This window comes from Amblyomma americanum, chromosome 6 (genome assembly GCF_052857255.1).
Source record: "Amblyomma americanum isolate KBUSLIRL-KWMA chromosome 6, ASM5285725v1, whole genome shotgun sequence".
NCBI classification, from domain to species: domain Eukaryota; kingdom Metazoa; phylum Arthropoda; class Arachnida; order Ixodida; family Ixodidae; genus Amblyomma; species Amblyomma americanum.
The window spans coordinates 45,422,674-45,447,870 of NC_135502.1; the positions used below are offsets into that span (position 1 = coordinate 45,422,674).

At 45.2% G+C, this 25,197-nt stretch overlaps 1 protein-coding gene across 1 annotated transcript; it reads left to right on the forward strand.

Moving 5' to 3' along the window:
• Nucleotides 1–856: 856 nt before the first annotated feature.
• On the forward strand, nucleotides 857–12,287 carry LOC144094683 (uncharacterized). Its single transcript, XM_077628604.1, has 9 exons — nucleotides 857–939; nucleotides 1,859–1,912; nucleotides 3,976–4,207; nucleotides 5,056–5,215; nucleotides 5,291–5,436; nucleotides 6,384–6,504; nucleotides 8,206–8,373; nucleotides 10,608–10,736; nucleotides 11,780–12,287. The coding sequence occupies exons 1-9, from the start codon at nucleotides 870–872 to the stop codon at nucleotides 11,975–11,977; spliced, it is 1,278 nt and encodes a 425-aa protein (XP_077484730.1). The 5' UTR covers nucleotides 857–869; the 3' UTR covers nucleotides 11,978–12,287.
• Nucleotides 12,288–25,197: the final 12,910 nt, after the last annotated feature.

The window sequence follows — 25,197 nt, forward strand, 5'->3', positions numbered from 1 at the left end:
GCTGCTCGTAACTGCTGATCAAGGAATAACAACGTAAAGAAACGCACACCTTGAGGCACAGCTCTTCAAATTTTGAGCCGAATGGTCGACATCCCATTTCGAGGCAAATGCTACATCTCCCGGTTAATAAGTGCATATCGCCGTGCCACCATGTGAGCAGTGAGTCTGGCGCCGTTGTCAGAACACGTGGTGCTTGACGAAGGGCGATATATCTGCTTTCAGCTTCCATGCGGAAGAACGGCCTCAATGGCAATTAGCACGAGAGTGATGAGCACATGTGATGGCGATAACCGCATTATGTTCTAGTTCTTGGAGGCTCACGTTTGTTGCCTTATACAGAGCAATTTATATATTTTGTTTGTTGTTTTTGCATTTTTATTAGCATTTCTTTCTATTGTGGCATGGATTCCTTTAATAAACAAATTTTTCTACGAGGCATTTCATCTGGTTCCACGTGAGCAGTATACTTATTGCTTAGTGACGTGAAATAAATAGATAACAATTTCTGGTTTTTCAACAAGAATAAATGAGCTTCTAATTATTATTGCCTTGTTCTTTCCTTCCAGGTGGCTGGTAAGTAAAAAAATGTTGGTTTTTTTGTCAAGGTATGTCACCTCATATAACCTCAATCAAAGCATGCATTCGACTCAACACACTCTCTGCGTTCTTTGAGTATCCATGCACTTATTCAAAAACGAATCAATTCCAGACAAAAACACGTAGGAACAATATCTCACAGTTCTGCGTGATGCAGTCTAAATTTAATGCTTACCGTATCTTTAATGCTTCATGACACGTTAAATTTCAATTTGTTGCTATAATATCTTATTCGTGGCCGCAGGTTGTGCAGCGACGATATCATCCGCAAGATGGGGATAGTGTTCGGCGTGCTCTTGGTGATGAACGCAGTAGTTGGGCTGCTACTGTACTTACAGCACGGTACGTCATCTTTCGACTCTTGCGCGCTATTTAACAAATGGAAAACCGTATTTATTGGCAGGTCATCTTCGTTTAGTGTTTAAGGTGTGCATCTTAGGACGCAGAAACGTTCGCCATTTTCTCGCACGTACAATGCTCAATTTTGTCAAGTCGCTTAGTCCTCTTTCGAAATAGTTAACTACTCTAGGCGTATTACTGGTAGAAAAATTGGCAATCCGTGTTTATTTTCTTTCATTTAGTAAGCATTGCGCAAATATCCAGAATCTAATAGAAGTGCTAACTTCAAAAGTGCCATGTCTGCTCGCAACTTCAGAAATTAATTGTTGGTTTTTCTTTTCAAACAAGTGCATATTTGGAACAATTCTTCACAGGTGCTCTGCCTCGGAGATAAAATGAATTTGTAATAGCGCTTATCTAGTTTTTTTTTATTTCTTGCTCGTGCTTGTATAAACAATTGCACTGAGATGATTTTTTCCGAGATCTGAATCAAATGGCCTACAAAACTTTGGTAAATTCACAGCCACTATTTGGAGTCAACGACCCTTATGCGCTCTTTGGCCAGAGATTCCCTTGCGCCATTAAAACCCACCATCATCATCAGACTCGATATTACATGGTCTGTAGCCTGTCGTGACTGCTGCTGCGGCTGCTAGAACCTCCCATCGCTGAGATGCACGGAGCCAAGAGTTATTTAAGCTTTGGAGCACCGCTTCAATTGCACGCTTTTAGCTTTGCCTGTTTATGCGGCAGTCATTCGCAGTGAGAGACACGCTAAAGCAGTCATGACCAAACACAATGGCTTGATTTGAGGCATCCTGATTTCAAGTTCTATCTTGCATCTTTGGACTACGTCAGCACATAGTTTGCACGACAGTTTCGTTTGATGTTTTTCTCGCGCTGCACGTTTTGATTTTTGCAGTTGATGTCACCTCGACTAGAAGGTTGTTCAACATTCACGGATTGAAAGCAGTCGGTAAGCGAAGGATAATCGTATTTCTTTCTTCCTCCTCCTCTAATGACTTGGCAGAAAGAGATAGAAAAAGAACGTTCAATGACAGGAAAGGCGGAGAGGACAGCCGACGACTTGGCCGGGATAAAGTGTAATCTGTATCATAGCCCTTACTACCCAATAGGTGAAAAACGATACATTAAAAATGATAATTACTAGTTTTTCTTACAAAGTGAACAAGGAAGGGAAAACCTGAGGGTGCTTGACCCGCGAGACTTTCCCCTTTCTTGTTCAAACCAATCTGCCTGCTCTCTCTTTACCATGGCATTTTTTTCTTAGTATTTCACAGTTTACGCAATATTGCATGCTCTGAAAGGCTAGCAGCGAAATAAAGCCCTTTCTTTGTCAGATTTACAGGGGGATTCTTCCTTTTGTTTCAGATCTCCCCTTTCTTTAGCTGGCCACAAAAATCGCGTAATATATACTATGCCACTGCCAGTTGCGCTGGCGATGGTTCACTTCTTGTGTATTATCAGCAATAAGTGTCAATGTTATACGCCTAAATTCGCGCAGAGCCCTAAGAAGGCATGTAATACCCTGCTCGCAGCGCCGCTTTCACACGAGCACTTCTATCGATATCAAGAAGATTAGAAACGAGCGCAATGCACATCTGGGTGTCGCTATAAAGACAGTTATAATCGCGATCGAGCCCAAGCCTGCTCGACATAAGGCATATTCTTGAAGTGCGATCAAGATTTGCTCTACAAATCGAGGAGCTTTTTCGGCTAACCTAGTGCCCCGGAAGCACTAAAGTGCTAACTAATGGGTGACTAAACCGGTTGTTCACGCCTGATTTGAAACTACTGACCAATATTTTAACCATAAGTGCTTTCTGGAGAGTGTTAATTGATAATAGATTGTTTTTTTTTCTATAACTTATTCTAATACAACCGCATGCACCGCCGCTATTTAGGCCTCCTCGTCAGTCGGTATCGAGTTGGAACGTGCAGCAACATTGTATGCCGACCACGCTGGGAAGTCCAGTCGGGATCGTACTCAGTCAGTATGGAAAGTGCTTGTGTGGCAGCGGTAATACCAAACAGAGACAACGTTGAATTTCAGTTTTATGCTGCGGCATTGCATTGACAGTGCAATGCAATTGACAATGCAATGCCTATTAAAGGCTGATGTGCTGATCTACGCTTCGTGCATTCTGTAAAGGTGCTCCAAGTGGCATCCTTCATCAAACCTTCTATTGCTGTGTCCCAGAGGTATTGCCTTTCCTCTTGGAATTGCTAGGATGTTCATGCAACGCAGCCGCGCCCGACGCACTAGACACCTATAGTTACTGAATAAGTTTTATCTAGTGACTCTATAGACCTCAATGTCGTGAAGCAGGACGGCATGCGTTTAACGTTGCGTCTCCATCTGTCCCTTACATGGGGGACTTGTGTAAAGGGAATATTTTTCAGTTTAAAAGCCTTCGCTGCTATAAGAGCTTCTGCTGGTGTCCTAGTATGTCGTAGTCATAAAACTCTGGCACTGATTTGTTGTTCATTGACGATGTTATCCACAGGAAAGCATTTAGCAGGCTCTTGAGGGCGTTCCCGTACGTAGGCCTGGTCAAAGTGAGGTGGCCTCTGGAGAGTTGTAGTGGCCACTCCCTTTCAGTTCTACGTCCCGAATGGGGATAAGATATCTGAAAGGCTCTTTCCTTAAAGACGCGGACAAAGATATTTGCCTCCGCCTGCATGTTAAATTCAGCGATACAATGTATATGAAGCGCCAATGCACAAGGGTACAAAAACAGAAAGGCGGGGTTATAAACAACGAGCAAAACTACGACTAGTCGCTCTTCTCCCAGGTTGAAGGGACAAGGAGATATGTATTGGTTCCTCCCCACCTCCGATTCCGTGATTAGTGAAAAAAAAAATCAGCGTCGTCGGCCCAAACAGCTATGCAGTTATCGACTAAGAAAGATACAATAGCATGCTCATGGGTGTTTGCCCCAATCCAGTTTTGTGCACCTGTAGTACAGCCGGTAAAATACTTAATTGTCACTCCTGCTGCGCAACCGGCCCTGGCAGATGCCAGCGCCTCAGAGATCGGCCCAGAACCCCTGGTGTGCATGTACCAGTGCGCGGACAGCTTGACGGAGAGCGTGCCGCCAAGTCCGGACGACTTCTGCGACCTCGTCTACTACCAGCTGGAACAGAGGTTCGCCTTCCTGGACTGGCCCAATTCATCCTGCATAAGGCAACTCGTGCGCATCTCCTCCGACTCGCCCAAGCAGAAATACGGCATCACCGTGTTCAACTCGTGAGTCCAACACAAGCGGTTTGGCTTTGATAATTGGTGGGATTTGGTGGGATTGGTGGGATTGGTGGGATTAGGCGCGGCAGCTGTGACTATGATCATGAGGTGACAGTTTAAGCTAAGGAGCTCTTTATTCGCACAACTTCTGTAACGCTCATACGGTAGTTATTTATTTGATTGATTTATTTATTTATATCAACTCGGAAATGAGCTGACTGTCGCGCAAGTTGCGGCAGGAAGTTGAACTCTTCTGAACTACCCAACGGTAGCAAACTGGCTACTTCAATGACGGCGCCATCATCTGATGAGTTTGAGAAACTTAGCATCATGACTAATTGAAACTACCGTAAGCAGTTTCTTTTTGCCTACAATGTCATGATTTCGTTTCTTATCTACAAATAGCGGTGCCTATGGGTCCTTATTTGTGCAGTGTGGCTGACTTTGTGACTCGTTCTCTTGAGACAACGTTGGCTATGCTGAAAAGAAGCACTATTTGAAGTAAATACCAAACAAACTTTCTTCTTCGTTTACTTTTTCAGACTTTTGTTTCGTGTGCACATATGAGCATGTGAGCGCACGTATGTGAAGGCAACCTAGAAACAAGGCAACATTTTAGCACATCTTTATTACCTCGGCTAGGGGCGAAATTTGCCTACTTGCCTTTATTTGAATGACGCAGGCGGATGCAGCTCCAGTTATAGAGTTAACAGTTGGAATAAGGAAGTGTCGGATTCGTAAAGCGTGTTAATGAACACTGTCTTGTGCCCCCAGTTAAAAACGGGTAATCATGTGAGTTTATTTGAGGCCAATGTAATTTCGCGCCGTTCTTTTCTTTCGACGGCTCTCTCCAGGCAAGGCGACAAGTCGTTGGAGCAAATCATGTCTCCCACCGGAGTGGCGCAGTTTATAAAGCTCTGGACGTTGAACGTCAAGCACCACGGGGTCACATTTGCCAGCGGCACGTACGCGACGTTGATCACGCTAGCACACTACAATCTGAGGATTCTCGACGTAAGTTATCTGAAAGCTGTTGATTCCTAACCGTTCTATAGTGTCTGCAGTCGTGACGTTCCAATTGGTTCCCAGCGGTTCAAGGCTCTCCAAGTGGCGGTGAATTCCATGACGGGCCAAAGCAAACACCGCAGATACGTGCTGCTTGGAGTGCAGGGATGGTTTTCAAACTTCTCCGCTGAAAGAGAACCTCTGTCTGCTGTGCTGCGGAAGATCGTCACGTAAGCAAGCCATGCCGTTCGAAAGCGCGCAGTGGAGGCTTCGCAATTCCAGACCGAGGAGGATGCACAACGACAGATTTACGTCAGTGATCTATCGGCGACAGTAGTATCCAGGCCAGGACGCGTGTGCGCCTGCAAAAGTGCAGCTATACACATTTACACTAACCTGCTGGGCGGCTATACACTAAGCTGGCGAGTCGGCACTCTACTGCCAAGACTGCACACGTCGTTTTCATTCCCTGGGGGGGGGGGGGGGGGGGGGGGGGTGTCCAAGAATGTCCTAGGAACTGCTTCAATCCTTCGGTTTGGTATTAGAAGCAACGCGTCGGCAGCCCGCAGCGACGTGCTGGTAGCAAAATGCATGCAAAGAAATGTTGCTTATGTGAGGGTAGGCTATTGGCGATGCCTTCTTTGAATATCGGCACGGCACACATGGGCCTTCTAGGCTCATATACTGAGGTCCTTTCTCGTACTCAGCTGTAGGAAAGCAGAGAGATCGATTCTGGACGATAAAACGATGCATAGTCGCGATAGCGAAGTTTCGGGCCGTCAGGTGTCGCACCGATGAAAACTGGCCGGTGCTTGCGCGTCCTGGAAACGTTTGTCCGAGATAGTATCTTGAATTAGCTTTTGCACGTGGAAAATTTTACATCATATGCGCTACTTGAGTGCACAGAACTGGTCCTCTTAACTTTCTGACAAGCGTGCAGCAGCGTTTTCATATAGTGCAGCTCCATAACCTAGAGAATAAGGCACCTTCTTGGGCTACTTCGTCCACGATCGTATGGGCATAACAGTAGCACTTAAGACGGCACAAGTCCCGACACAAGCTCTCTTCCTCCTAGCCTGAGTTTCTAGTCCTGGGAAAGGATAGGGACACTGCAGCTCCGAAGCACAACCCAAGGAGGCTGATTTTGATTCCATGTGCCCGCATGACTTCGACGCAGGACGCACCCGGTGAACTTGCTCGTCGTGTACACCCACATCTGGCACTGGTACACTTCACCGTGCATCGTGTCCGGGCCGACGATACTCCGCAACGCCTTGCGTGTGCCGCTACCAGCCATGGTGAGTGTAGAGGTGTACGCGATTCGCCTCTGGTCCCCCGAAGCCCTCGTCTTTAGGGCATACTTCAGGCACGAGCTTGAAAGGTCGCCAGTCAGGCGACTCATGGGGGTCCCATGTGGTAAAGCCGGAGAGCGTGAGGTGCGACTATAGTGAGAGGGATCTCAATACAAGCGCACGTTCGGGTTTGTTTGCATTCCTTCATACTCCGGGGCCGCACCAGGCGCTATATTATAACGTGCATGAAGGATTACTTTAACTCTTTCTTAGAGGTGTCCTTATGTCTGTCTTCAAGATCTGTGGACTTTTGTGGATTTGGGGGTTTTAACTTTCCGAAGCGACTCAGGCTATGACTGACCCTGTAGTGGAGGGCACCGGATTAATTTAGATCCCATGGGGTTTTTTGAAGTGCGCTGACAACGCACATCGCAATTACGCTGACATGACATTGCTGTGGATTTTATAACGATTAAATCTCGCCTTCCTACAGACCAAGATGAACGTTAATTTTCACTTTTCCCAATCATTCGAACTACAAGAACAACGCAAGTGCTTGACAACGGCTCTCAGGCACGTCAGTGCTCATGGTTTGCTCAAGAGAAAACCTTGTGGCCAAGGACATTTTTCCTAAAGCGTGCATAGCGATGAAGGCGTGCCTTTAGTGGTAATTGATGCCGCGTTCTTATATAAAACCAGCGCTCTTAGCTTCAACCAAAATTCGTCCAGTATGCAGGCGCAGTTTTGTCTCAGCAACAGTGTAGCGAGAGCATTTAGGTTGCTACATACCTGTTGAGTAAGCAGAAATATCTGCGATGGCGCAAAGCGGGAGACCACCTTTTTTTTTAAGGTATCTGAATGTCCAAACTCAATTCTATTTACCGTTCCGCAAAGAGAATCAGCTGTACTTTGGGAGTATACAACTTTGGCCTCACCCGGATCGTACTGTAATACATCGTGCAGACAGTAACCGTGACTGACGCACTCAATTAAAAGCGTCAGCAAAAGGTGATTAGGAACCGTCAATTATGCCCAAGTCTCTCAACGAACGCGGACGCGATAACAAGCACTGTGTGCGTCGTTCTATACTTGAACTTGTACATTATTTCAATGACGCCCGCACTGATGAGTGGCTCTGGCCGCTCGCACACATTGACTTATGAACATAGCGCTAGAGCACTGAAATAGTGCACCGTCTGTTCTATCCTTTAGTACTAATAAGTGCGAGGCCATTCCGTTAAAGGGTGCTGCAGCTTTGAAAGGTGAACATACCTTTATTTGAGGGCGTATTAGTTGCAGGTAGTTTATAGAGGTTTTTGTTCTGCACACATATGTAGCAGTCAAATTGACACTGTCTGCACATCTGCATACCAAGTGGAAGCAACATGCGTTTGGTGTGAACCAGAACGCCGGAAATAATGAGCCCTACTTGGGTTTATTTTGTGCAGTGGGGCGTAATGTGCGTTTCGTTTGTAGACATGTATCCGTGTATCTTGCTTTCACGTTTTCCTGTATCACCTAGACGCAGTCAGGATTGGAAAATATTTGGAGTTCTTCCAGGCAGTATGTTTTATTTTGCCAGTAAAGCAGAGCAACTTTTTTGAAAAAGCAACAACAACAAAATGCCAGGGGCATTCCATCATTTAAGTCAGCGTGACGCCCGACAAGCACTGTTCAAATGATGGTTTGTGGCGCTTTTCAACGCAGGACACGACTGTGGAGATAGTTAACGCGGCCAGGACTCCACGTTACGTGACCGTGCTGCTGTCGCTGAGTGCTATTGTCTCCCACTTCACAATGGAAGGCGGCTGGAGCTCCAAGAGAAAATACTACGGTGGTCTCTGTGCCGACCGGGAGTACTTGCCTTACGCAAACGTAAGTGCCTGCCTCCAACGAGGTTACGTGGCGTGCTTCTTTCCTGTGTCGTCCATCTTTTTCTCTGACTTGTTGCCCTTAAAGGCCGCTTCTACCACGGTGCTTGATTTTATCTGGCTTTCTTACGTGTTTCCTAAATATTAATTCTTATAACAAGGCCTGCCCCTGAGTTTAAGTTAGTGCTACGAGTTAAATAATGCGGCTAATTGGAGTTAATTTTTTGCCGTTCCTCTGTGCAGTTTATTTTAAGTATTTCGATGTTGCGCTGCTGGCACCTTATTTGTACATTAGAGGTTCAGACCAGAGTTACGAAAGCCTTCTTCTCTATGTGCGTGTGAAATAAAGTAATAATAATAATTGGTTTTGGGGGAAAGGAAACGGCGCAGTATCTGTCTCATATATCGTTGCACACCTGAACCGCGCCGTAAGGGAAGAGAGAAAGGAGGAAGTGAAAGAAGAAATGAATTGAGAGGTGCCGTAGTGGAGGGCTCCGGAATAATTTCGACCACCTGGGGATCTTTAACGTACACTGACATCGCACAGCACACGGGCGCCTTATCGTTTTTCCTCCATAAAAACGCAGCCGCCGCGGTCGGTTTCGAACCCGGGAACTCCGGATCAGTAGCCGAGCGCCCTAACCACTGTAAAATAAAGGAAGTGCTGAAATTTGCACGTTCTGAATCCAGTGAACAAACGAGCGCAAACAAGAAGAAAGAGTGCCCGTCTTGTACTTGAGCTCGTGCTTTTCGCTGGCTGCGCTACGTTACGTGTTACACAAATTACCTTTCCCAAAGATAAAAAACACATAGTGTGTAATCTGAAAATAACGTTATAAGCTGACCAGCATAGCGATGAGTTGCAGCGACTGGCACAAGCATATTTATGAGAAAGCCTCAAACTTTAGAAGCCTCATGCGTAATAAAAAGAAGGCATAAGTAATTTAGAGTTCGGAAATTGGGTACGAACCTTTAGAATACGTAATATGGCTGTCGGCTTCTGAGGTTTGCTAATCTGGAGCATGGAGCTGCGAAGTAAGAACGTGCAAATGCGCAGCCATGTTCTTACCAAGCATAAAGTTCTAGAAAACTAAAGAAAAGTCTGATATGTGAATATTGCGAAGAAAGTACTCATTGAATTAGGAAATTATAGATTAATCTTCACATGGCGACTTTTCCCCATGCATGACGCATATGGTGTGCATATATCTGTGTTGCATGGCTCTCCTAAAGTTTTCCCAAAGCGTTCTCATCTAACGCAGTGAGCTAAATTATGGCGGATATCGCTTTCTAGTAGTAGTGCTACATTACCACTATTAACCCAACTGACTCCCTGGCATTTTTGAGCTTAGACTTAAGTTAGTTTCCCCTTGAAACAAAAATATGTTGTTTTTTTTGTGCACGTATGCAGAATGGGTGAGAGAACAAGCGCGGTTTAATGACATCCTAGGGAAGATCAAAAGGAAGAAATGGGCTTGCAGGGCATGTAATGCGAAGGCAAGATAACCGCTGGTCCTTAAGGGTAACGGTGTGGATTCCAAGAAAAGGCAAGAGTAGCAGGGGACGGCAGAAAGTTAGGTGGGTGGATGAGATTAAGAAGTTTGCTGGGATCCCTAGGGTAGCCGCAGCTGGCAAACGAAAGGGTTAATTGGAGAGGTATGGGAGACCCGCCGCGGTGGCTCACTGGTTAGGGCGCTCGACTACTGATCCGGAGTTCCCGGGTTCGAACCCGACCGTGGCGGCTGCCTTTTTATGGAGGACAAACGCTAAGGCGCCCGTGTGCTGTGCGATGTCAGTGCACGTTAAAGAACCCCAGGTGGTCGAAATTATTCCGGAGCCCTCCACTACGGCACCTCTTCTTCCGTTCTTCTTTCACTCCCTCCTTTATCCCTTCCCTTACGGCGCGGTTCAGGTGTCCAACGATATATGAGACAGATACTGCGCCATTTCCTTTCCCCAAAAACCAATTATTATTATTATTATTATTATGGGAGAGGCCTCTGCTCTGCAGTGGGCGTAGTCAGGCTTATGTCGATGAGGATGATGTATGCTCGCGGGCATCCGTCCACGCGCTTTGTTCTCTCATGATAAGATGCCAAAATCAATATACCGTCATAAAATTTGCTATTTCTCTACTTTTTCACAGTGGTGCTAACAGGTTTCCAGCGTTTTGAAAAATGCATAAATAGCACTCCGCTATTGCTGTGACTTACTTGAGACTGCTCTTGCTGCTGTCAGGTCTGCAGCACCAGCAGCCTTTCGAAGCCAAGCATAGTTCCGGAGGCCCACGTTGCTATACGACGCCTGTACAAGGATGACGTCATCACACAGGCCACCTTCGAAACTAAGGACACCATTAAGTCCAAGGTGGGTCACATTCGTCTGCTAACTTCCCGTTCTGGAATCTAGACTACGAGTTTTGGTTTCGTAGTGGTGGCTTATCAGTATGTTTCTTCCACAATTAACTTCTTTTCAATTCTTGGTATTTCCCTATAATCGAATAAGCAGGAAGATACTTAGAATGTATGCCTAATATTTTATTTGCAAGCGTTTGTCAGCTTGCTGCATTGTTAGGCTGCTGCAGAATATTACGATAAAGTATTTTAGATTGCCTGTGCCTTCGCAACTTTGCAGATATTTCGATTTGTTTATAGCTAGTTAAACACAGCTAATCAGCATCCTTATTTAACTCAGGCAGACATCTGGTTTGGTTTGGTTTATGGGGGTTTAATGTCCCAAAGCGACTCAGGCTATGAGAGACGCCGTAGTAAAGGGCTCCGGAAATTTCGACCACCTGGAGTTCTTTAACGTGCACTGACATCGCACAGTACACGAGCCTCTAGAATTTCGCCTCCATCGAAATTCCACCGCCGCGGCCGGGATCGAACCCGCGTCTTTAGGGCCAGCAGCCGAGTGCCATAACCACTCAGCCACGCGGCGACTCATCTCTTGAATGTTTTATTTATAGAAAGGCCTTAAGTTAGTTCTCAGTTTGACTACTTCCAGCATGTTTTTCTGTGCGCGCGTAAACTTATTACGGCATAGACCCTCATCTCTCTCATTTTTAATGTCGTCGCCAACTTTCCAGATATTTCGCTTTGTTTAGAGCTATTTAAACAAAGCTAATCATTATTTAACCCACGCAGACATCTCGTGAATTATTTATTTATAGAAAGGCCGTAAGTTAATTCTCAGTTTGACTCTTCTTGCATGTCTTTCTCTGCACGCGTAAACTTATTCCAGCGCAGAACCTCATTTCCCTCATTTTTAGTGCAGTGTTCGTGCTTTTCTTTATTTGACGTTGTAGAACTGGGATGTTTCGTGCTGAAGCTATCCTAAGGCGATGCCTAGTCGTTTATTGCAGACAAATATACTCTGGGGAACCAATTTTCAACAAATTACTGGCGCAGATGGACTACGCGTACCGGTATCTGCGACGCAAGAACGTCGGCTGGGCCATTCACTACCTCGTCGACAACACGTTGAACGATTCTTGCTCCTTGCTCGGTGTGGACGGGGAAGACCTCATCGCAGCCACCGTCTTGGAGACCAAGAAGTCGTGGGAGAAATGGCGCTGGCTGTCCAGATTAGGAGTGGTCGGCCGCTAGCGCGAGGCGAATGTCCTCGACCCATCGATCTGCATTTTGTTTTTGAAATCACGAACAGCTGCGGCGTGGACACATCAGGAAGCCAGCTCGTGTGCTGTCAAGCACTCCTTGGAGAGTGCGGCACGCGATCAGCGGCTGGCTTGCGGTGCAACGACGCGATTTTATTAGTAATACCGCATTTATGTTATTTATAGCGTCGTTCTCCTACACATTCTCTAGAATGTGCAGGAGAACATTTGGATGAATACTGTCGCGAGCAGTAAAAATGTGCCTTCTCGCATGAGGAGCCTCTGTTTATAAGGCCGGGCTTGATTGCTTTTTGCATAATACAGATTGGTACTGAATTTCGAAAACTTCGGGGTCATCGCAAATAAATCGTGCGTTTAGGCATCAGCGAGCTGCTTGTGCTTTTCTGTGTGTGCATATATAAAATGCTGATATATTCCGCTGAGCTTGCATTCGCTTTAAATATATAGTACATCCACTCCGGCAGCCTTCTTCATTAGTTTTGTACACTATGATGTTGAACCGGGCTATTTGGAGAGATGTGACAGAGGCTTCTACCCTGCATGGGCGTAGTCATGCTGATGATGATAGTGACAACGCTGAAACCGTTAGAAAAATTTTGGTGTATGATTACGGTAGCGAAACATACTGAGGAGGCAGTTGGTTAGGCAGTGTTTAAACGAAGAACATAGCGTTAAGGCAGCTCAAATAAAAGGCGAGGACAGGAACGCAATAACTCTAGGGGCCCGCGGTTCAGCGGCAAGCCCGGCGTCGGAAGAGTGCCGAGAAAGGCAGATGTCCCACCTGCCCCCAAGGTAACTGCAACCTGCCCATCGTGGCAGGTATCAAAGGCCCCACCGGATTGTGAGTAAATCGTCCATCGTGGCAGGTGGCAGTTAATGACTGCTTGCGAGAGGTTGCTCGGAAAGAGTAACATTTCTTTTACAAGCCCCGCTGGTGGCTATGTTTGAAACAACCACTTGCCGGGACAGTGGCGCGTGGCTTAACTGTTGCGCCATTTTTCCAGGAGTGGCCTAGATGGCCAGCGTGACTCGCAATTTGCTTATCTGGAGATTTTTCGTGGATTTTTTGCTCGCGTTCAAACGACGCTGACAGCACATTTTCTGCGGCACGAGCTTCTTAACGCTAGCGCATTAAAACCTTGCGAAAGTGCAGTTTCGACCCTTCTGCACCAACACCTGAGAAAGATATCAGTGCTGATTGTGGCAAAGCGTTCGACTCGTTTTTGCTGTATATCCAGCAACGGGCCCCGTTATGCCCGATATAATATCTCACTCCGGACCTCGATGGACCACATATCTGTGTCATCTAATATATGAAAAGAAAACTATTGTGCACAGCGGCAGCATATCCAGCGGTGTCTGCCTATAAATTCCACTTCCAAGTCATGGCACCTGCATGTTCACCGAGACAACCTCATCGCATTATATTATTGCAGGAATTCCTTGTATTTCTAGACATATTTGTTTTGGTTCACACTTCATATTTTGTTTATTGGCGAGTGCAATGTGTACATATAAAAGTGAAGGTGTGCCTGCGTAATCGTGTTTTACATCCATTTTGTGTCAACACCTTGCAAGCAAAATGTACTTCGAATTCGTTGTACTTCTCATGGCGGCTTAAGCTGCGGGAGTCGAGATGTGCGTATATAGGAAGATTCAAGGCGTCATTTCCATGATTCGAAGTTCCTTGACCTGCCCTCTACCCCATAATTTTTCTTTGGTTTTTGCTAACGCGCAACTTTGAGATATGATTTCGAATGTTGCATTCGGAGCGGAAGCAGGCAGGCAGGACTTCCCGCGGATTTCCTGCGAGCGAACTCTTCCCTCGTCTGTCTTCGGATCTCTTTGAACTTGCGTCCTGTTGTTGGTTCGTATAAACGAAGGTCTGCGCCTTTCAGTCACTGAAAAGCATCTTGTCTCTGAAACACGCACGAGCTGATTTCCCCTGAATACTGACTATTCGCGTTGACGTTTCCACTCTCGAATTATCCTTAGTCTAAAAGTGGTTTTGATTCCATAATCTCGCGTTGGTGCGTGTGTGTGTGCGCGCTGGCCATTGCAGTGCTCGCATGTTACTGGGTACAAAAGGAACAACTTTGCCAATGCAAAAGAACACCACAGCTAATGTCAGGACTAAGGCTGCGTAGCGAACTCAGCGTAACAGTGTGGTCATTGAGAACTATTCACTGCGTAACCAGACTTGTGGTAGAACAGTGGGTCTATCCCACTCGGGGTCTGACCTCTAAACACCAAAAAAAAACGCATTTATAAATAAACAAAAAATGTGCACAAATTTTCGGGACTATACTGCTAGTGTTATTCAAATCAATTTGATTTCCTGATAACCATTGTTTTTTATCGATTTCATGCGTTATTGTCTGCATACTAGTACAGGAGAGCACTGAAATTAAGGTAGGTCTAACGTAACTGCTGAATAGTAGCGGTCCGAGGGTGGATCTTTTCAATGCACCATACGGTGTTCATTATTTATCGCTTGTGAACTGCGATGATGCAGTCTACTTTCAACGTTGTATGACTTGTGAAGGAGCTCAGACCTCGTCTAGTGTGGCACTTTTGTCTGTGTTTATTCAGTATTTGTAATATCGAAACAAACATTGACTTCATTTGATTTGATTTTATATGCGAGAAATTACTGTGAGAGCTTCCAATCCTAACTACATGAAGGCGGATGAATAAGTAGCTTGAAATAATTGTTATGAACAATTATTCATAACAACTATTCATAGCGATTCTCCATAAGCTACTACTGCAACCGCCTCCATGTAATCAGAATTGGACTGACAGTACCTTTGCCCATATAAAGTATCGTATTCTTCAGGTATCAGTCCTGGACTCACTATACTATTCAAAATTTATGCTAACGGCCTAGAAAAGCTTAATCCTAACTCTCGACACTTTCTGTACGCCGACGCCACCTCCATTATACCACCCCACGAATCACATCGTAAGGCCCTGGTTCTCCTTCAGCATGAAATTGTGTACTGGTTCTCTGGAAATCATGTTTAAGTCATGCTAAGGCAGTCGTGGTGGGTAAACAGCGCAACAAAGGCGGGACAAAGGCAAGACAGCGCTTGTCTTGCCTCTGTCCCGTCTTTTTTGCTCTGTTCACCCGCCATGAACGCTTACGAACTCGCCCAAATCTCAGCTTTACTATGATGTTTGGAGAGATTTGCCTCCCTCCATCTGCCTCGTTCTCCTCTCCTCTCCCCCTCGCCAGTGTCCTGAAACATAATTGGTTCGAAGGGGGCTTCCTTGAAATGGTGACGAGAAAACAAGAAAAAAACAGAAATGTAACATAAATCGCTAAAAAAGAAAGTTTTACAAAATCTTTGCACCTTTCGCTTTCAGTGCGACTCAACTCATGATATTCATTAAAGCACAAAAATATCGCCCTAAGGTGCCTTACAGCAAGCTATCATAGTGATTCAGCTCATTCGCAACGTCATCTCAAGGATGACTAAAGTTCTGAAAAGAGTGCATGTGCAGGGCAACGTACACAACATGAACAAGAAATTAGGACAAATTAGGCCATTTTCATTACTGTAAGTAAACACAGAAAGTACTTATGGAAACAACGGTTTAAAACCATGTATTGGTCACGTCGGAGAAAGCAGATGCAATAAGCGAGAAGCACCGGTCTTGCACGATGTCAACAATCCGGCTGTCAAGCGCTTCCAGGGTGGTGCTAGTGTTCATTGACGCTTTCTGGAGAGTTATCGCACTGCTGAATTATGTACTATTATCTTGAAGTGCTAGCTTAGCCAATACGCAGACTATTTGCTAAGCAAGCAACAGAAAAAAGGCAAGTAGCTGATATCGAAACCAACAGCCATGGAACCGGGAGCACCCCGACAGGGCTGCGGGCAGAACGAAATAAAGACGGCGACAGTTTTTGGCGCGTACAGTGAATTATCACGTCTTTGTAATGTGAAAAAGGCGTCAGTCGACTGCCATCCAACTTCGGGCCACCGACGGAGCCTTTCTTCGATCATCGGAGGACAACAATAAAGACAAAGGCACAAACAACGCAAAAACCGCGTTAGCAGACGATCTGCCGAATGAGAAAAGCCCAAGTGAGCCACTTGCTTTGAGAACACGGTGCTGCTTCGGACTCGTTTTGCATTTCTCAGAATGTCGTCGTACCGACGAAGTTTGAAGGCACTACACCTTTAAATGGCCATGTCTTTTCAACTGTAACAGGCAAAGGCGGTCTAGTTGTTGGTTAACAATGGCGTTGCAACTTCGCGCAAAACGACGAGGGACGAATAGCTTTCTATTGTGCTTTCTTGTTTGTGCTTTCTTGTATTGTGTAGTATGTAGTATGTTGTAGTATGTATTGTGCTTTATTCTTTTCGTCCCTTTTCGTTTTGCGCGGTTGCAATATGCACTCCATTGTCTTTTCAGCTTTCAGCCAATTGAAGTTTAATAATGCTTCGTCTGGTAATATTTAGCGAAACAAAATAAATTGCGTAATGTTTTGGCCTTTTTGTTTGTTTTTTTTTTGCTTTTTCCTTTGTTGCGCGATGTAATGCGACTGCTAATATACGCGCAATATTACTCAGGTGCGATATGATCGTATCGGTTTCCCGGCGTTCCTAGATTGCCACTCATTATAGATACTGTGCTTTGTATGAATTTGCTTCCCTACACACGCAGCTTTCACATCCCGAAGTTTTTGTGTGCTAATATTTTGTTCTACTTTGGCACCCTGGGTATCCACTGCGCCAGGCGATGCATGCCGTGAGGAGCTCGTGTGTTGTCCAGGCTTCTTCCCATTCCCTGAGCATTAGGACCTCTGTTACTCCATTATATTTATTCCACTCGCTGTGTTCGATTTTCCGAGCTTGCCTCAGTCTTCATATTGTTTACTGTGCCGCTCATTATGCTCTTAAATAATTAGTTTGTTTACGAATTATGGTCTGTCTTACTCCTCTTCAAGTAAAAAATAAAGCTTACGTGCTGGGGGCTGGGCTATTGTGGTCTCATGTCTGCACTTTGCATGTCGTTACCTCTTACGTTCACCGTAACATCGACGTTAGCTGCTCCCCTTACCGTTACTGGTCGTTTGTGGCGTTTTGCTTCGCCCCTGCACTTCCAGCACTTTCTCTTGCTTCTGTGTCTGATCTTTTCATCCATTGTGTTCCAAGTGTTTGCGTTTCATTGTGTCCAGCCTCCGTATTCTCTTTTCTTGCCACTGCTTGCGCCACACCCTCCAGTGTTTATGGCTTTTTTTGTGTATTTCTCTTTCCTCATCGTTCTTAACGGTGTCTTTCGGACTGTTTTACGCGATTTTACCTCTGGAGTTATAGAAAACGCGTTATCGTCAGCCGTAGTTCTCTACTCCAACCTACGGTGCCGTGAAATGCCCCGAATAACTGTGTTCCCCACCCACAAGCGCTGGACGCGTCAGCGGACTAAGATAGTCCATGTAGCTCACGCAGAATAAAATTGTAATGCATCTGTTGTATTATATTCTATTCCACCAATTCACCTATCACCTATTGCTTCTTTTAATGTTATTTTTAAGCTCTCGTGTTATCTGATGATGCAGCGGTTTGAGCCAGATCGTTAAAGTGCATTCACGGCTTGTGCATATTGGCACACAGAGATAACTGGTGCACACATATATACCCAGGTAACATTACTCATTTTTAGGCGTCACAAAAACAGAAGCAAAAAGAAAAGCTCCGGGCCCTGGTACTGTTTAAAAAGTTTCAACTTCAATAGCAATTATGGCATTGCGGACTATCGAAAGTTGTTGCATTATATCCTTCACCCCTTCCGCCAAGGTCGAAAACAAAGTGCGCGCGATGCCAGAACGAGCCGTCTTAAATTTTCCTCAGTCGCTGGTCGGTGGCACTATGCTGGGAAATCCACAAGCAACGAGAAGGCAATCCTGATGCTTCGCAGGTGCGAGGGTTTGCGCCTGCGCCTAACCTGACGCACTAGATCGAGTCCCGGATGATGTCAGCTCCAACCGACCACACGTGCGCCGCTGCGCGCCCAGGAAACCGGAATCTCGAAGGTGCCGTTGCTGCTCGGCAGGACGCCGCCGCGCGCATATTTGACCGACTCAAGGCTGCCCAGCATCCTCACTCGTGAGAAACGCACCCACCGGGACCGCCCGTTCGCAAGATGCCTCGTTCGCTTGTGGTCGTCGTCTTGCTGCTTGCTATTGTCGTAGCAGGTAGGTCTGCGCAACTTTGATTATTTACCTTTATCTATTGCATTAGGTGCACCTCAAGGGAACACTGTTTATCTTCATAGCGTTTTTGTGTCCTCGTTGAAAAGAGGGATGGATGCTTTTATAATGTTGCGTCACTGTCTGTCGTAGGTGCCTTGTAGTGTTTGCAGGACGAAATATATAGCGTTGCGTAGTCTTCAGGAGCCTGAAGGTCATGCAGATGGGAAACGTGAGCCTGTGAGAAATTTAACTTAGATCGGGCGGCGTCTGTGGAATTTAAGACTCGACAGGCTAAGACGACATTTTTTTAGACAATGCGCGTGCTCGAAGCACCGCGTATGGGGAATACGCGCCTGGTGTTCGTTGTGCCATCCTGGCACAGTTATTAACATCACCGCGGAGGTAAACCAGTCGTCTTTGCGAAATATGCTGCGAATAATTCAAAATCGAATTGATTTGCATCCGGAGTCCTATAAGCGGTCAGTCTTTAACAAACTGCTTACAAAAGTGGGTACTGTATTTCTAATGTCACTGTTGTGTCACCGTTGCGAATCATCAAAAATTAATCACAAAGGCAGCATTTGTTAGGCTTTTGCATCAGACTGACTTCATAAAGACTTGATAAGTTTTTTCATTGACTTTTTGCAAGAAACTGACATCGTAAATTATTTATGAACTTGTGCCCTAACTTTTTGCATCTGACTGCCATTATATATTCTTGATGAGGTTTTGCATTAAAATTTTATGATAGAAGAAAGTTGTTATTAATCCAAGTCCTGATGCATGAAAACATCAGAGCACCATCTCCCATGGGGGCATAAAATCAGCGCTATTGTCTCTTCATTAACCTTTCGCTGAGTAGTTTAGGTAATTTTAGTGAAATATTGAAAATACGGAGCTGGAAAATTTTGCGCAACGCCGATAATGTACTTCAAAACAAAAATGTCTATTTCGTGCAACCGCTTCTCCAGCCGTTTTCTTTTAATGGCTTCTGCAGTAATGCTGCACATCAATTCATAATAATCTGTAGCTAAATCTCTTAATTCGTATCTGCTATTTCGTGCAACCACTTCTCCAGCCGTTTTCTTTTAATGGCTTCTGCAGTAATGCTGCACATCAATTCATAATAATCTGTAGCTAAATCTCTTAATTCGTATCTGCTATAGATAGCATACTTAGCGCCAGATATCTTGAGAAAACATTGCTTATTAACAATCATCAACTATCACCTACTGGGAGGATGTTTATTGCCGGAATATTAGCATAAGCCCGGTGTACGGTGAAGATCGAATCAGGTGATGCATAGGTTTGGCAGGGATTTCCACATGTTTGTATTACCCGATTTTCTCGATCTTGTTGTTACTTCCTTCTTCCATAGAGTCGATGGAAGCTGTTTGCTCTAGTAATTGAGGAGCCTTGCACAGATCTGTTCTGTGTTTAGGCGAAAGTTGCCCATATAAATGTTTCGCTATTGGTTAGAGTATGTTTAAAAGATTACCATAGCCTTTGTTAAAAAGATATTTAAAAAAATGGCCTGCAAGGAAGTTTTGACAAACACATTAGCTTGAGTTCATTGTAAAACCATGCAGAAATGCATCATTGTCTTAACACGCATTCGTCGAAGGTTAACGAGAATCTCAACGGTAGAAAACATCTGACGTCCTAATACGAGACTCGGTGGCCATATTCAATCAGCAATACATTAGAAACTCGACTCAGAAGTAACAATAAGTACCTAATGAGTGTGACGGAACTCATCACGCTTTTATAAGCGGCGTGGTCAGCCGTGGAATAAGCAGACCTTTCTTTCGCAGTCCACACCTACCGTAGACGTGAATCTACTGCCACGTATAAATCAGATAGAGTCCCCTTATACACTGTCTGCAAATAATATCAGCGGTTCGGTCAGAGTGTCAACCCTTTTATAGAGGCGTGGCGCGGCGAAGCTAAGAAAAGGCTCTCATGCCGCAGAAAGTGATGTGAACTGGTGTGCGCAACTTTCCCTCCGCCCCTTGACAGGCACCAATGCTCAAGGCCAGTGCTTCCTTCCTCCTAGCCAGGGACCCTGCCGCGGCGCCTTCCCAGCCTTCTACTTCGATAGTAGATCGGGAAGATGCCTCTCGTTCACCTACGGCGGATGCGGTGGCAACGCGAACAGATTCAACTCTGTTGGACAATGCCGCAGAGCCTGCGGCCGATATTAGGGCTCGTACGCTCAAAGCAGCGCCAGCTCGAAATGCACTGCCGCAGGCGACGCGCGTGTTTTGACCAAAAAACAGGCTGAGCGCGCCAAAATAAATGCTTTTCTATGTCATTTTTATCTTATTTCTTGTGTTGTGTGTTTGTTTTACTGCTGTTTTGAGTGTTTCCTAGGTTCATGCTACCAAAGTGTGACTTTTGTAAGGCTACTGTAGCCCATTTTGTCTTGCTACTGACTGTGTGTAGTCGGTCACTAGAGCGGCTATCGAATCGGTGAGACCAGGAGCTATTTTAATAAAAAATCTGCATCAACTATCAGTCCAAGCAACAATGAAAATGAATCCACATTTCTTTGTATTAAATATGCAAGAATGCTTGTGTACTCAGCTGTTGCAGGCTGCAGAACCACTCACTTTATCTAAGATAAACCGAGCGCCCCTCTGCAGCGTGAGTCATAGCCCACAGTTATTTTTTATAAGTAAAAAAATTTATCAAATAATTAACGTTGTATTCCTTCACGATTTTTTTTCTCTCCACTTCTGCTCTTGATGCCTTCCTGTATATTGTACCCCGGAGAGTGGCTGACGGGCATACTCACACGAAGGGTTCCTCAGCTCTGCTCCGATTAAACAAGGAAGACATAACAATTGTTCTCCCCCTTTGCATGCGTATATGAGGAAGTCAGAGGCCGACCATCAATATGAAATGTTTTTTGTGCGAATACTTCACACAAAACCCAGTTTCTTTTTTTTTTTTCAACAAAAGCGGTCCAGCAAAAATATATGCAATCTTGACAGAAATGGTCCCAGATGCTTGCTACCATAAGTTATTTTATAACTAGCTCTTGCACTCCGGATGTTTCTCAGGACTTCGAAATTATTCCAAGCTTTTTATACTCCGAATTTTCTTTGGCCGTATCTTGTGAACAAATAAACTAATGTCGCTACCAGAATAACGACGGTACTTCGTGCTTTCTTGGTAAGGAACAAAAGAACAGAACTGACGAAGCGTGGTGTGCGCTAGTGGCTGAAGAACCGGTGCTGAAAGAACGCCTCTCTGTGAACTATGCGGGCATTGCTTGGCAGAATCAAGATATAATAGCTTTTGCTTCTTAGTCTCCACAAACACCAAAAAGAGCACATATCTTGTGCATACTGAATAGGCATACTCAAAAAACGATGACTGTCGTTGATCCGAGCCTTATGAAAACAAAAAAAAAAATGCTTGCTGTAGGCGAAACTGACGCCAGAACAAGTGCAGCACAAACTGGTGCAATTAAAGCTTTTAGGGGAGTACTCGGTATATATATCGCCTGAATTCGAAGACCGTCAGAAGTAATTCAGCTTTAGCGAGCTTTCTCCGTTGAAGCGTTTTTTACGCAGAACGTATACTTCCATGCCGCGCGACAGTAAAAATGAATTGAGAGGCAGCACGCACCCGTGCCACTCCTGTCTACTAAGTTAAACGAAACACACGTCTTCCTTTTGAGAAGCAAAGAAACAGAGACAACTTTACGCCATTATTTGTCGTAGTCACAGCCACGAATGCCAACTACATGTTGGCTGCTGTACTTAATGTTTACCTGAGAAAATCATCGCAGCGGTAAACGAGTATGAAAAAAAAAAGGCTTAAGAAATTCATTTGCCATTGACAGTTTGAAAAGTCACCTTAGGAGACGATGGTTTCCTCTAACTATTGGCAAACAGCCCTGTTGCCTTTGCTTTCCCGACACGCCGGGCGCGCTGCAAAATACTGCCAAGGATATGCCTGACGACCTTCCTTGTCGTAAAGCTAAAGAGAAACAGCACAAACTTACTTCGAAGGCATCGTGGGGTTAGTTTAAAGTACACGCGTCTCCTCTGTTTCCTGAATACGACGCCAAACGAGACTTCAGTGGAAACCTCCCGCAACTTTTGCTGTATGTCTATAGCGGGGAGTGAAATACGTGGCTCTATGTTAAGGAAAGAAGATATTTCCGCTATTTGCAGGCGAGAACCCTGCCTTGGTTTGCTTTTTAAGCCCTCAAAGAACTCCTTGCAGGCTTGAAGTAAAAATATCTGGTTGATGTAACCTCTTGATTTAGAATGAACAAGCTAGAACGTTACTATAAAAAAAGGACACTGGTAAGTGCAAGTAGTAAATCAGAACCATATTCCGCCCGTAAATTTTGCGCTGGAGTGAAAGACAGGGACAAGAATTAAACACGACAAGCGTTGTATGAAGCATACACGACAATCGCTGTGAATCAATCATCAGGGAAGTGCGTGTGAATCAGTCACTATAGAAAAATGGTGGGGGTTCCCAGTTTCTGTCATCAGGGCAGTAGGGAGAAACACGGCGTTTACAGAATTCACTTTTACTACGCCATTGCAAAGGTTTTTGCGTCAATAGGCTGGTTAAAGGTTCTTTCAGTTTTGTCTTTCTGAGTACGAGGTGATTTTGTTCGCTATATGCTTTTCACACCTACACTCTCTCTTACAACGTTTGTTGGCACTGATGCGAAAGCTACTGTGCTGGCTTTTGCAGATCGGAGCCCGGATTCTGAACGTTGTTGTTGGAGTTGTCCGTGACTGGCGGAGACCTTGGCTGTCGGACGCTAGACTGTTAAATTTGCCAAAGTGAAGTGTGACAGCCACGTACCGAGTTTACGTGCGAGCAGCGTTGAGACTTCGACCCTTGCTTTGTTTTCAGCGGTCGCAACTGCTTCTGCAACGTATACTAATTTGGGGGCAGTGTACTGCCTGTACAACTACTATAGCCCGTTCACAATTTCTCGCGACTTTTCTTAACCTGTCTTGGTCCGTGTGGAGCGATGCATGCCTAATTACTCGGAAAAGCCTCGATGGATTTGCCTGTCCAAGAACGGACCCATCTACAAGTGGAGCGCATTGCAGAATCTGTGGAAGGAGGCATAGTCCTTGTTTGCATGGTCCACTGTAGCCAGCAAAGACGAAACGCTGTCTTGTGGCTTTTGTATTGAAATAGCTTCAATGTGAACTTCGTTTTAGAATATACCTGTAAAACTGTTTTGGGCACCATCAAGTAAGGCGCTAAGAGTTTGGGTGGCGGACATATTCTATAAACAGTTTTCGTCTAAAAAGCTTTGTTAATTCCAGTGCAGTGTTTCGTACTCAATATACAGTAGCTGAATGCCTGTTTGGAATCTTCAGTTTCATCAATTGCGCCCTGTGCGAATACCGCTGTACCAAATTTACTAGAGTTGCGAAGAGCTGTAAAGCTGAGTAGCAGTTACGGCTCTTCATAACCTAATTCTTATTGGCGATTTGCACGTTGCTACAAAGCGTGGTCTTTATTCATTTTATAGCCCTCTCACACGGGTAGCTTCAAAGCTCATTAAGTCAACTGTCATCGAACTCAGTAAACATCTACCGATGCCACCCAGTGATTATCAGTGACGATAAAGCTCGATGGATACCGACTCAGACTCAAAGGAAGCTCGTGAATAACCACTGGAATCTCCAGAGCTCTTGAGAACAGCCTCGCACTCACTATACGTTTAAAAAGCAAGATATAAAAACAAGAAATAAAAATTTATTTTTTTATTTTTTGCTTTCATTCTAATTTTTATTCACTTGTCAAAACGACAGCCGATGCCAATTTTCCTGTGCGCCATGCCCCTTAGTTTAGATTGTTTTCGCCTCGTTGAGCGCCACAAGGGCTGCAACGATAGCAGATATGAACAGGGTCACTCATCTGTGGCAGCTTCACTAGTGAAAAAGAAATGCTCCTGAAACAAAGTCCGCATCGTCGCCGATCGTTGCTCCGCTATCGCTGTCCGCCGATTGTGCCAAACTTTGAGGGTGTATGAATAACTTTTACCGAGCAAATAAAATTTAAAACTTGAACTCACTTCAATATGCGCTTGTTGTTTCCTGCTTTCCTTCGTGTTTTTGGTACACGTTGCTGTGCCTTGAGCCATTTGTTGGATTACATGTTCAGTACTCAATCATCATTGAAATTTTCTGTGTCGCAGCGGCGCATTTGAATGTACTATCCGAAAAATTTTGATGCTCACTGACTGGATGAGAACCCACACTGCCCGTGTGGCAGGTCAATTAAATATATTCGAAAAGGTGAAGCCCCATGTCACCGAAAAATATCCTTGCACTCTCTGTTTTACTTCGTATGTAATGTGAAAAGTCCTCCATTTCTGTTTGTTCCTGCGTGCGTGCGTGCGTGCGTGCGTGCGTGCGTCAGTTAGAAGTGTCGCCGCTACATGGCCTCCCTCATCACTCTGTCGGATGCGGTGAAGCAGTGACCATTCCTAGCTCTTACAAAGAAAAATGGTTAAGAGAAATTGACAGTTGCAGTTACTGTTTCAGCTCTGGTGGAAACCTGAACGACGCCGTGAGGGAAAGGTGGAAAGTGGAAGCAACCAAGCGCCCTAAGTACTGAGATACCGCGGCGGGTAAATCTTAACGGTAGCTCGGGACAAGCCCGCCAAAAGTCAATCTGTTTGTCAGGAAAGCAAAGAGCGCAGTATCTGTAACTTCTCGGTGCATACCCCAACTGCGCCGTAAGGGAAGGCAGGAAGGTGGGAATGAAAGAAGAAAGGAAGAAAGAAATGAAGTAGTGGAAGGCTCCGGAATAATTTCGACCACCTGGAGATCTTTACCGTGCACTGACATTGCACAGCACACGGGCGCCTTTTGTTTTTACTGAAGGCAGGCTGGGAAGGAGGAAAATACTCTCTAACCCCATCCATTGCTCGTCAACAGCTGTTTCCGTTCTCGTCGGTTCACTGCCGCCTGTCTCGAATGCGCTGT

Excerpts from the sequence above, each read along its gene's own strand:
- LOC144094683 (XM_077628604.1), top strand. The coding sequence starts at position 870 with ATGGGGATAGTGTTCGGCGTGCTCTTGGTGATGAACGCAGTAGTTGGG. Across the intron at positions 6,505-8,205 it reads GTGTGCCGCTACCAGCCATG|GACACGACTGTGGAGATAGT; the intron begins GTGAGTGTAGAG and ends TTTTCAACGCAG. Across the intron at positions 8,374-10,607 it reads AGTACTTGCCTTACGCAAAC|GTCTGCAGCACCAGCAGCCT; the intron begins GTAAGTGCCTGC and ends TGCTGCTGTCAG.